The 11,782-nt window shown below is 36.8% G+C and overlaps 2 protein-coding genes across 3 annotated transcripts; one reads left to right on the top strand and one right to left on the bottom strand.

Annotated features, from left to right (window-relative positions):
* Positions 1 to 840: 840 nt before the first annotated feature.
* Positions 841 to 7,116, top strand: LOC7478850 (sucrose synthase 2). 2 transcript variants are annotated; one of them, XM_002302691.4, is made up of 15 exons: positions 841 to 1,186; positions 1,282 to 1,414; positions 1,610 to 1,761; positions 2,010 to 2,202; positions 2,423 to 2,541; positions 2,654 to 2,870; positions 3,000 to 3,095; positions 3,201 to 3,374; positions 3,794 to 3,910; positions 4,006 to 4,172; positions 4,688 to 4,912; positions 5,035 to 5,356; positions 5,456 to 5,700; positions 5,776 to 5,914; positions 6,238 to 7,116. In XM_002302691.4, the coding sequence occupies exons 1-15, from the start codon at positions 1,089 to 1,091 to the stop codon at positions 6,274 to 6,276; spliced, it is 2,436 nt and encodes an 811-aa protein (XP_002302727.2). In that variant the 5' UTR covers positions 841 to 1,088; the 3' UTR covers positions 6,277 to 7,116. The 2 variants fall into 2 exon arrangements, with proteins under 2 accessions (XP_002302727.2, XP_052306235.1); XM_052450275.1 differs by having other exon boundaries at positions 962 to 1,186; positions 5,776 to 5,918; positions 6,238 to 6,311.
* A 1,605-nt stretch (positions 7,117 to 8,721) lies between these two features.
* On the bottom strand, positions 8,722 to 11,442 carry LOC7478849 (endoglucanase 17). The gene is made up of 8 exons (XM_002301451.3): positions 11,024 to 11,442; positions 10,717 to 10,923; positions 10,377 to 10,577; positions 10,193 to 10,285; positions 9,932 to 10,093; positions 9,728 to 9,839; positions 9,465 to 9,628; positions 8,722 to 9,341 (listed from the first exon to the last, which is right to left on the bottom strand). The coding sequence occupies exons 1-8, from the start codon at positions 11,285 to 11,287 to the stop codon at positions 8,982 to 8,984; spliced, it is 1,563 nt and encodes a 520-aa protein (XP_002301487.1). The 5' UTR covers positions 11,288 to 11,442; the 3' UTR covers positions 8,722 to 8,981.
* Positions 11,443 to 11,782: the final 340 nt, after the last annotated feature.

Consider the following 11,782-nt stretch of genomic DNA (forward strand, 5'->3'; position numbering starts at 1 on the left):
ATATTTACAAAAGAAAACCAACAACATTAAATAAACCTATAAAAAACATAAAAAATTAATATTAAAAAAGATATTTATATCATGGTAAAAAGATCATTCTATCCCAAAACTAAGATAAAAATTTAAAATATCAAGAGATAAAAAAATCTTGATATTATTATAATGAATAGTATTTTGCATCCTAGAACACGATAAATATTCATAAGAGAATTAATGTTTTGGATGATGAATATATACTTTTAATTTTTATAATTTAAAAATATAAAAAGTTTATTTAAAAATTGTGTTAATGAAATTTATTTTTATATCTTTAACTTTGTTATTATAAAAAAATATTTTAATTATTTTATATTTATTTTTTTATTCCATAACACATTTAGATTTTATTTTGAATGTGATCAAACTCATAATTTTTTAAATGAATGATATACAAACTATAAAAAATCAAAGTAAAACGTACCAATCCAATTATAGCATTCCAAGAACATCTCAAATCATTATCAAATTACAAAAAAACACATTAACTGGATAATACACACAAGTGGCGGGATATTTGGTGGAGTAAGGCGTGTTTGGTGGGTTTCACCGGCAGTTTTGCCAAAATTTGATTTGTTTTTGTTTTAATTTTTTGTTTTAATGTTTTTGAATTTTTTTAATGTTTTTATATCAAAAATAAAATTTAAAAAAATAATAAAAAAATTATTTTAATAAAAAAAATAATTTAAAAAACAAACAATATAACTTTCCAAACAGCTCCTAATTCAGATGCCAATTTTTTTTTTTTAAAAAAAGGAAAACCGCCAGCGCCGAGGACTCAGTAGTCAGTACCCTCGTCCCTTGTTTTGAGCATCTAACAGTGACAGTTTCCCAATAGCGATCGTTCAAAAATCAAACACGCAATTCTCATTTTCTCCTTCTCAGCTATTTACTATAAATTGCCCTCCTCTTCCTCATCCAAAGTAAGTAAACACACACACACACACACACACACTCTCTCTCTCTCTCTCTCTTCTCCAATCTACAACCAGTTTTTTAATTCCTGATCACCCAGACCATACTAGACCATACAGCTTCTTCTTTGATCGATCATGGCAAACCCTAAACTTGAAAGAATTCCCAGCATGAGGGAGCGCGTGCAGGACACTCTCTCCGCTCACCGTAACGTGCTTGTCTCTCTCCTCTCCAGGTTTCTACCATCATTTCTCTCTCTCTCTCTCTCTCTCTCTCTGTCTCTTGTTTTACAGGAAGTAGTAACTTTTTTATTGGAATTGTGGAAGGAAGGTATGTGGAGCAGGGAAAAGGAATTCTGCATCCGAATAATCTGATAGATGAACTGGACAATATCGTGTGCGATGATGCAGCAAGGCTGAGTCTCAAAGATGGTCCATTTAGTGAAGTCCTCAAAGCTGCGCAAGTCAGTCCATTTTCTTTTTATTTAGTTACTGATTGTTATAATTTATGCTTGTTCTTAGTTAGTTGCTTTGGGATTTTTTTTTGTTTGTGAATTTTACAAAGCTTGCAACAAATTATTGCTTGGGATTATAATTTTTCTTTTTATTATGTTCTTCTTTTTTGAAAAAAAAAAAAGTATTGATGGTGATATGTATAGGAAGCCATAGTTCTGCCTCCTTTTGTGGCCGTATCAATTCGTCCGAGACCTGGAGTTTGGGAATATGTACGTGTTGATGTCTCCCAACTGAATGTGGAGGAATTGACTGTTTCACAATATCTTCGTTTCAAAGAAGAACTTGTTGATGGCCCGTAAGCATCTTCGCACTCTTTCTTTTCCTTTTATGGTGAAATTATTGGTTTACTTTTTATCATTTCGCTACAGAACATCTCATGTATCCATGACTCTGTTTTGTTTATTTATTATTTTTTTGTGGTCACTTTCTTACTAAAAATCTTTGGGTTATTTATGTGCATGATTGTTTATGTTTTTGGTTTTTTTTTTCATTACTTTTCTTTGGGCCATTGATTAACGACCTCTTTGTTATTTTTTTGAATAGATCTAATGACCCTTATGTGCTTGAGCTTGATTTTGAGCCCTTCAATGCCGCTTTTCCTCGTCCCACCCGGTCATCATCAATTGGCAACGGTGTTCAGTACCTCAACCGACATCTTTCTTCAAATATGTTTCGTAATAAAGACACTTTGGAACCTTTACTTGATTTCCTCCGAGTCCACAAATACAAAGGGCATGTAAGTATGTCGTGGAAGGGCCTCCTTTAAGAGTGCCTATAACTTCCAGATTTAGGCATTTATCCTCTGTGTTATTGTTGATTGTTATTGCACATTCAGAATTTATTATGATGGTATTCACATGGCTTGGGTTTGAAACATGTGGAAGAAGGATGATGGGAATAGTACTTAGTATGGGGTTTCAGTGGAGCTAAATGATTGAATTAAGGATTATTTGCAGGCCTTAATGTTGAACGATCGGATAAAAAGTGTATCCCGACTTCAGTCTGCTCTTCTTAAGGCAGAAGAGTATATTTCGAAGCTTCCTTCTGAAACACTGTACACTGAGTTTGAATATACGTAAGGATCTTGTATCTTTAACTCGTTGGAGTATGTTAACAGTGAAATTAATTTGTTGAACACTCTTTCTACGTGCCTAAAGATTTTCTTTTCTTGTTTCACTCTGATTCAGCTTTCAGGGAATGGGTTTTGAGAGAGGGTGGGGGGATACTGCAGCTCGGGTACTGGAGATGATGCATCTTCTCTTGGACATACTCCAAGCTCCTGATCCCTCAACTTTAGAGACATTCCTTGGGAGAGTACCAATGGTGTTCAATGTTGTTATTTTGTCTCCACATGGATACTTTGGGCAAGCAAATGTTTTAGGTTTGCCTGACACTGGTGGGCAGGTATGTATGGCTTTCTTTCAACCTTCAATGTTTTCTTTTTTACATCTCTGCAGCGTGCAGAACAAATACTTATTTATGCTGCATGGTTATTTCCTTTATTAAGACAGTTGGTTCCTAATGTACTTCTAGATTGTGTATATCCTGGACCAAGTTCGTGCTCTGGAGAATGAAATGCTCCTTAGAATACAGCAGCAGGGATTGGACTTTAAGCCTAAGATTCTAATTGTAAGTGCATTTATGCTTGTCTTGGGTCCATTACTTCAACTTTATCACTTTGATAGCTGTTGATTGTCCCTCTTTCTGTAATACATTTTCCATCGATTCTTGAAGGTTACCAGGTTAATTCCTGATTCAAAAGGGACTAGCTGCAACCAGAGGCTGGAAAGAGTCAGTGGAACGGAACACACTCACATTCTGCGAGTACCATTTAGATCAGAGCATGGGATTCTCCGTAAATGGATCTCAAGGTTTGATGTGTGGCCATATTTGGAGACATTTGCTGAGGTAGAACATGGTTATCCTATATCATTATAAAGTGCAAGTACCATTCATAGTTCTTATTTTTGTTTTTATTATTATCAAATCTTGATAACACTGTAATCAAATTTTTTGACATGCTCATAGTTTCATGGTATCCATATAATTAATGAGTATCATGTGTCAAGATTTTCACTTTTATCATCAGTTAAACATATCTGCAGTCATTTGACAATTTTCCATTTTCATTAGACTACATCTTATGCTCTATTTTTGTATTACCATTTGCACTGATGCAGCTGTCAATTTACTGCCTCTTCCTTTTACCATCATCACCTCCTTTCTCCTTAATGTACATGTAGCTTAAGCATAAAGTTTTAAATTTTTTTTCATTTATTCATTTTTGTGGCTCTCTCAATTCTTTTTGGTTATACCATTATAATCAGGATGCAGCCAGTGAAATTGTAGCTGAGTTACAGGGCATTCCTGATTTTATTATAGGCAACTACAGTGATGGGAACCTCGTTGCGTCTTTATTGGCTTACAAGATGGGTGTCACACAGGTTTGCTATGACTGGTATCTTTAAATATGAATTACAGTCCCACGGATCATTTACCGAAAGGAGTGTTTACATTTTTTAAGTTTTGAAATTTGCAGTGCACTATTGCCCATGCCTTGGAGAAAACAAAGTATCCTGATTCAGATATTTATTGGAAAAAATTTGATGATAAATACCACTTCTCATGTCAATTCACTGCTGATGTATTAGCCATGAACAATGCTGATTTTATCATCACAAGTACGTATCAAGAGATTGCAGGAACGTAAGTGTTACCCTTTAATCCACTAACTTTCATGTGTTGGCTTATAATTGCTTATGCAATCAGATATGATGATTATGGATTTATTATCCACTTTTTTACAAGAACTCGTTTTTTAGTGTTCAAATTCTTGCTTTCAAAACTTAAAACGTGAAGGATCTTGCAGTGCTCCTGTTAACTGTTGTACAAAACTGGCAGAAAAAAATGGTAGATTAAGTTTATTTCAGGAAAGTTTTCAGAGGTGTTGTATTTTGTAGATAACATCCATGAGATTGTCCTCATGTAGATATGAATTTTGTGTTTTACTCTGTTTCTTTGTGCTTGATGTTCAGCTGGGTCTTCAATTGTCCAAATTTAACATGATATTACATTAGAATATATGCTGTCACTTGAATTAGTTTATTTTGGAAATTACACTTGCTGAAATTGATCTTACAACTTTGTCATTTCGCGTAGATGTTTAAGTGATTCTTGTCAAACAATCGCTTCACTTGTTGTATGCTTGTTTGTTCATTCAGGAAGACTACTGTTGGTCAGTATGAGAGCCACACTGCTTTCACTCTTCCAGGGCTATATCGGGTTGTTCATGGCATTAATGTATTTGATACAAAGTTCAATATCGTCTCGCCTGGGGCCGATATGGACATTTACTTCCCATACTCTGACAAGCAGAAAAGACTTACAACCCTACATGGTTCAATAGAAAAGATGTTATATGATTCTGAGCAGACTGACGACTGGATGTGAGTATATTCCTGTGTTACTCTTCAAGAACAATATTCAATTATATAATTGGAAATTTAGAATATGAAGATCAGGCTTAGGCTTGTTTATGAAATCTGATTGTTCATTTATATTGATGCAGTGGTACACTGACCGATAAGTCAAAGCCCATAATTTTTTCCATGGCAAGGCTGGACCGGGTCAAGAACATATCAGGATTGGTAGAGTGCTATGGTAAGAATGCCAGACTGAGGGAGCTGGTGAACCTTGTCGTGGTGGCTGGTTACATTGATGTTAAGAAGTCCAATGACAGGGAAGAAATTCTGGAGATAGAGAAGATGCATGAACTTATGAAGAAATACAAGTTGGATGGACAATTTCGATGGTTAACAGCCCAAACAAATCGAGCACGCAATGGAGAGCTTTATCGCTACATAGCAGACACCAAAGGAGCCTTCGTGCAGGTATAAAGTGCTACTACTGTGGTCTCTCATCGTGTTAAAGATTTTCTCAGGAATCATAATTGACTTCCCAACCCTCTCCTCCTTCTGTGTCTATTGCAGCCTGCTTTTTACGAAGCCTTTGGACTCACTGTTGTGGAGGCCATGACTTGCGGCCTTCCAACATTTGCCACTTGCCATGGTGGTCCGGCAGAGATTATTGAGCATGGTGTATCAGGATTCCATATGGATCCGTATTATCCTGATCAGGCTGCTGAATTTATGGCAGATTTCTTTGAAAAATGCAAGGACGACCCCAGCTACTGGAAAAAAATATCTGATGCTGGGCTTCAACGGATTTATGAAAGGTTGGTATCTCAATCTGTATTTGGCACCATTAGATTATGCTTTCTGAGGCTCATTTAGATCTTCTGATACTGTAGATATACATGGAAGATTTACTCTGAAAGGCTGATGACATTGGCTGGGGTATATGGTTTTTGGAAGTATGTTTCCAAACTTGAGAGGCGTGAGACCCGAAGATATCTCGAGATGTTCTACATTCTCAAGTTCCGTGATTTGGTGAGTGCTTGACCCTTTTCTAAATAATTATTAAGATAGCGTAATTGGCAATCTAGCTAGTTTTACCCTGACCATTTCAGAAGAAACATGGTCTCATAACTGTGCTCTTGGCTCTTCAAATGCAATCTTGGATAGTTTCTCGGAATTCATTTTAATTCCACATTAATGTCTATTCGTTTCCAAAGTTCTAACCAGATGTTCTGTTGTAAGTTCTGTTATTTCTGATTGCTAAATGTAGAATTCTGGAATTGTTAGTTCTATGTTCTGTCCAAGTGCAACCTCAAACATTTGGAATATCATGTTCATGCTCCTTTTATCTCCAGGTGAAAACTGTACCTTTGTCAATCGAGGACTGGCATTAGCTATTGCTTCCCAAGGAACCGAGACGCCCCCATGAATCAGACACAGCACTATCACACGGTTATAATGATTTTACATAAATAAATTCATGCGGGTGGCATGTAGAAAGTTCTGTTGCGTACAATGATCTTTGCAGCTATCTTATGCTGGTTAATGTTTCAAGGAAGGCTGTGTATCCAAGCTGTTGTGAATAAATAAATTGACTCCCCGAGAGTTACACTTTGGCCAGCGCTAGTAGGTATGCTTTCCAGCACGAACTTCCTCCAAGTAGGCACTGCTAGATCACCTGGTTCGCTCAAAAATAAAACGTAATAAAGAGAGAATGGCACACGATGGCTCCTCTACCGCGTGCCACCAATTGGTCGGTATAAAGGCCCAATATTTGTACTTTTTATCTGTTGTTACTCGTTAAGTGGACAACGAACAGGATTGACATGTTAATCAATCTTTGAGCAAGTCAGTTAATCTCCTTGGAGGGTATGTGTTCTGTCTTCTCTGAACCAACTGAAATATTGATTTTTCTTTTATTTTATTTGCGCTACACAAGCAAGAAGAAATTCTCTTGTTCCGTAATTAGTGGTGTCATATTTGTTGATGGATTCATGTTTCCAGTAGCTTTCACTTTTGGATGTAAAGGCAGCCAAGCCTTGTGCATGCAAAGCCATTAGGTTCTTCAAGGTCTTGGCCTTTCCTAGTTGTAGGCCTCGATGATAATTCAGCTGGAATGAGTCTATGAGAGGGATCAGGTGAGCAGTTTGCTGTATGGTTGGTTGTTCTTCCTATGTAGCATATTCTATGCTTTTGTTGCCATTATACAAGAATCATTGAGAATTCACGGTTCAGTGTCTGTTTGTTTGTGTGGCCATCCTTGCAAGTCTCAAATAAGTAAAACATCTATTATTTTGAACGCCCTTGGAGAGTGGAAAAATGGGTTTTGGCTTCTTTAATTCGGATATTTTTTAAAACTAGCATTGTATTTTTTAAAATTTTAGCTAAAATATCTTAGATAAAGATATGGTAAAATAATATCGGGCTCAGGTGGTCAACCAAATCATTTGGTTGAATTGATTTATTGATTTATATATCACAATAATAATTGTTATTTAAAAAAGTCACAAGTTATTAGAGAGGTTATTTTTTTTTAAATTAGTAGTAATTAAATCGTTAATCAAACCATGAAGTCTTTAGAATTTCTTGCTTTTCGGAGCTCTGATTTTGATAATTTTATGATATTTTTTAATGAGTAAAATTAATTATGAATTTAAATAAATATCCCAGAAGCCGTGATAAACAACATCTATTAAACATCACAATTCACAGCCACGACATCCAAAATTACGTTATTTAACTCAAGCTTTTTGTTTATGTATGATTTCATCTTTTATTTAGATTTTACATGCATTGTCTGCAACCGATTTATCCATTTAATTCCCTTCTCCCGCACAGACGGTGATATTCTGTCCTGCATTGTATAACCAGATGAAGCACTGCCCCCAAGGCCATGGGTCTATCATTGCATAGGAAAAAAATAGCATGGGTTCTCCTGATACCATCTGACAAGTCTGCAACTCGAACAGATCTTTTTGACCGCAAGAACCACTACCCCCAAACAGTATCACGTGTTCCTGCGAAATTTCTCTCTTTATCTCCTTTCCTTCCCTCGTTTCCTTTCAACGGTCAATTACTCGTTAACTCCCTCGACGGAAAAGATATTCGTATGGTACATTATCCACTGATCTGATACTGTTAATTTCTTTTGTTTTCATCCCCTACTTTTTTGCTTGGTAGTTTTGGTTTCAAGGACAAGACATCCCATCTCCTAACATTTTTAATTCTGTCTATTAGTGGCCCACCTCTAATGAAATTCAGACCGACATAACAGATTGACCTGAAATCTAGTGACCAGACTGGTTTAGATAAGGTAAAAAATTAGATTAAATAAAAATTTGGCAAATCATGATAAAAATCTGTTTTTTTAATGTATTTTTTTTAGTTGAAGATTTTTTTTTAATTGTTTATCAACTTTTTTTTTTTTAATGCACTAAAATATTTTATTTCTTTAATGTGTGTTTTGAAATCTAGTAATATATATACTTTATGTTTACAAGAAAAAAATTATTTTTTCAATGTTAAATAAAAATTATTTTTGGTTTAAATACTTCAACTTCAAAAAAAAAAAATAATATCTTTTCATAAAATAATATTTTGAAATAATCTTTTAAACTTCGTTAGTTATATATATAGCATATATTTACATAGATATTTCTTAATTTTTTTTTATATAAAATATTAAAAATTTAATTTTTTTTAATTTTTTCAAGTTAATTCAAATCAATTTATATAATCTAAACCCCAACTCCTTTAGCAGCTAGTTTGATAATTATTCCTCACTTTAGTCCCACTTTAGTTTCGCTCAACTCTCGACAAAAAAGTCCAGGAGTGGGAGATTATAGAAGCAAAGTTCTTGCAAGTTAAACCCTAGTGGACATAACACAAGTTCCAAAACGGACTACCATACTAAAAAACAAGCCCAACAGCTATCCTATTAGGGCCATGTATGCTTGATGACCAATGTGCTTGAAGATTTGGGGCTCGAGCCTTAGGTCTCTTGACCCCCTTTAACCACGTTGACATCCAGATAAGTATTTTAGGACACATAAAAACAAAGCCACTAAAAAACGAGAGACACAGACACCTAAATCTAAATCTAACAAATTGGAGATGCTGCTAGGACTTCGAGCTGGCCGGAAGAGTGCGCGAGATAAGCCAATGCTCCTACCAGGGGTGCGTTAATGTAAGTAGCTGGTTCAGATTGCTCATAGTCTGATCTTTCATCTGGGAACCTGTCATGTTCGTCTGGCCCTCCAACTATCGCACCCACAAGAACGTTGGGGTTTGGGGATTGAGAATTCATCACACTAAAGCCTGAGGTGCATTGGATCTTTCCTGGGTGTGTAGCGATTGACGGTAGAGATGAGCCCCTGTGGTGAATCCTTTGTGGATACCTTGGACCATACCCCACCATGTAGGACATTTTCAATGGGTTGTCTCCAAGTAGATAGTCCACCTGATGACAAAATTTGTTGAGTTACAAAAAATCCCATATAGCAGAATAAATAAGTGCCTTAATATAAGAGATCAATATGGCCTCGAGGATGCTTTTATGGTGCCTGTGACCCATTTGATGTACCTGTTTCTTGGCAATGGTTCGTAGCCTCTTTGGAGTGACAACGGTTCCACCACAGTTTACAACCGTGCGAGCAGAGGTCAAGTACTTGGCATAGGTTAAGAGCAAGAATGAAGTTGAGGTGACGTATTGCATGTTGCTATCACTCATTTTGAACAGCAGCCCGCCTGGTGATCAAGAAAAAAAAGTAATACTAGCGGTTTAGGAAGAAGGCGGCACCACATTTGGGGAATTGGAAATCAGAGACAGCACTGTGGGGACCTGACCTGGTGTATATTGGGCTGAAGAGAAAGGGGCCCCTGGTATGAGAGAACAGATGAAATTATCTGCATGTCCTTTGTAGTCATGGAGGGATTGCAGTTTTTGAACAAGAAATGCCTGAGACTCAAGGACAATATTAATGATTTCAATTGATAAATCACCATAAAGATTTGACAAACAAATTAAGAACTACAAGTGAGAATGGGAACCTTGGAAAGAAGAATCCTTGCACCAACATGCTTGTTATCCCAACCAAAGGTATTGTCAAACTGTGCAGCTCCAAGATTCTGTCCGTTAACTTGAATGTAATTGAGATAAGTTGGATTCTTGGTCGCCTTATGCAGCCAAGCAGCACCCCACAGCAGCTCATCCTGCCATTTTTTAGACACCCAGGAGGAGATTAAGTATTAAGAACAGCTCTTTAAAAAAATCAAAACTTGTAATGCAGGACTCAAAGGCACAAGCTTCACCTCATATCCAGAATAGGAGCAATAGAAAGGGCAAACAAATCTCTTCAGTCCATTGCTGTAGGCTCCTCTGTACTTATCAGCAAATTGGAACACCTAGACAAGGAACAAATTGTACTCGCATTTTGTGAACATCAAATTTTTTGACTGAAATTTTTACTGATGAGCACTAAGTAGACATATTTACCCTGATAGCTCTCCTGACCAAAAGCTTGGCATAAGTGGGGTCACATCTTCTAAACACCAAAGACGCAGCTGCAAGAGCAGCAGCAGTTTCAGCAGCAACATCAGAACCAGGGGAATGCTTGTCAACCTTGAAAACACTCCTTGGAGTATCCATATCTTCTGGTCTCTCCCAACAAGCATGGTCCTTATTAGCGTTACCTACCTGAAAATAAAACCCCAAACGTCATCATTTTGATTCCTTCAGCCATATTTCCCAAATCAAGTGCGCACATGCCTATTTATGGTGTCTCCAAACAATGTGTATAAAACTGAAGAATGCAGAGAGATTCAAGACTGCAAACCTGAACATAGATGGTGTCTGTATGGGCTGTAGCTTTGAGGAGGTAATCAGTTGCCCAACGAATGGCTTCTCTAGCGTTCTGCAGCTCACCTTTCATCAACCCCCCGAACTCTAAAACACTCCATGAAAGCATGGTTGTAGTGAAAGCCATAGGGAATCCAAACTTCACATTGTCTCCTGCATCATAATAACCTCCCACCAAATCCACCTGCATTGTCATTTCAACACCAAAGATGAGTGAGCCTCAAAGAAATGTGAACAAGAAAAAAGAAAGCTGAAGAGAAAAGGAGTCATCTGTGTACACATACATGCATGGTTGAGCCATCTGTTAGACCCGAGTCTCTCCTCCATGTCATCCTCTGGCTAGAAGGGAGCTTACCAGACCTTTGGCCTTCGAAAAAGAGGATTGATTTGGTCAGGGCATCTCTGTAGTTATGACTGGCAAAGCGAGGGTGGCGGCGGTGGTGGAATGGGTTGTTGTGATGGACGGGAAAGCCATGGCATGCAATAAAAGAAGTAGCAAAACAAGAGCAGAGGACTAGAAATGTGAAAGAGAAATTAGCGCAAGCCATTTTGGTCTGCCCAAAATAAAACCACCCAGATCAGCCAACTAACCAACCTACGAGCCGCAGTGAAGAACAGAGGCCTCCCTTGCTCTGTATTTATAAAGAAAAAGCTGCCACATACTATTACCCTCCTGCTTGGTTACCACAATAGTTAAGCAACTTCTAGGCCTTTAATCCTTTAATCAACTTCTATGTTAGCGCTTACTGTATTTTAGTTAGGTAAACCTTTAATTGATTTTTTTTCGAACCACAAAATAATATTCCTTAGAAAGAGAGGAAATTGACTTTTTTATAATTCATACATACCAGAAAATTGCCACGTATACAGCAAACATGACAATTCTCATATTTTTTAGAATTTGAGATTTGAGAAGTAGTGAAGACTTTAGACTGGATATGACTTTTCATGGTTGTGTACACACCCTCTAATATTTTTTTTATTAACGTGGGTGTTCGGGTTATCTTGTGTATATTTCGACTAATCTCACGGATCCTGAAATT

The sequence above is a fragment of the Populus trichocarpa genome, chromosome 2 (genome assembly GCF_000002775.5).
Source record: "Populus trichocarpa isolate Nisqually-1 chromosome 2, P.trichocarpa_v4.1, whole genome shotgun sequence".
Lineage (NCBI taxonomy): Eukaryota > Viridiplantae > Streptophyta > Magnoliopsida > Malpighiales > Salicaceae > Populus > Populus trichocarpa.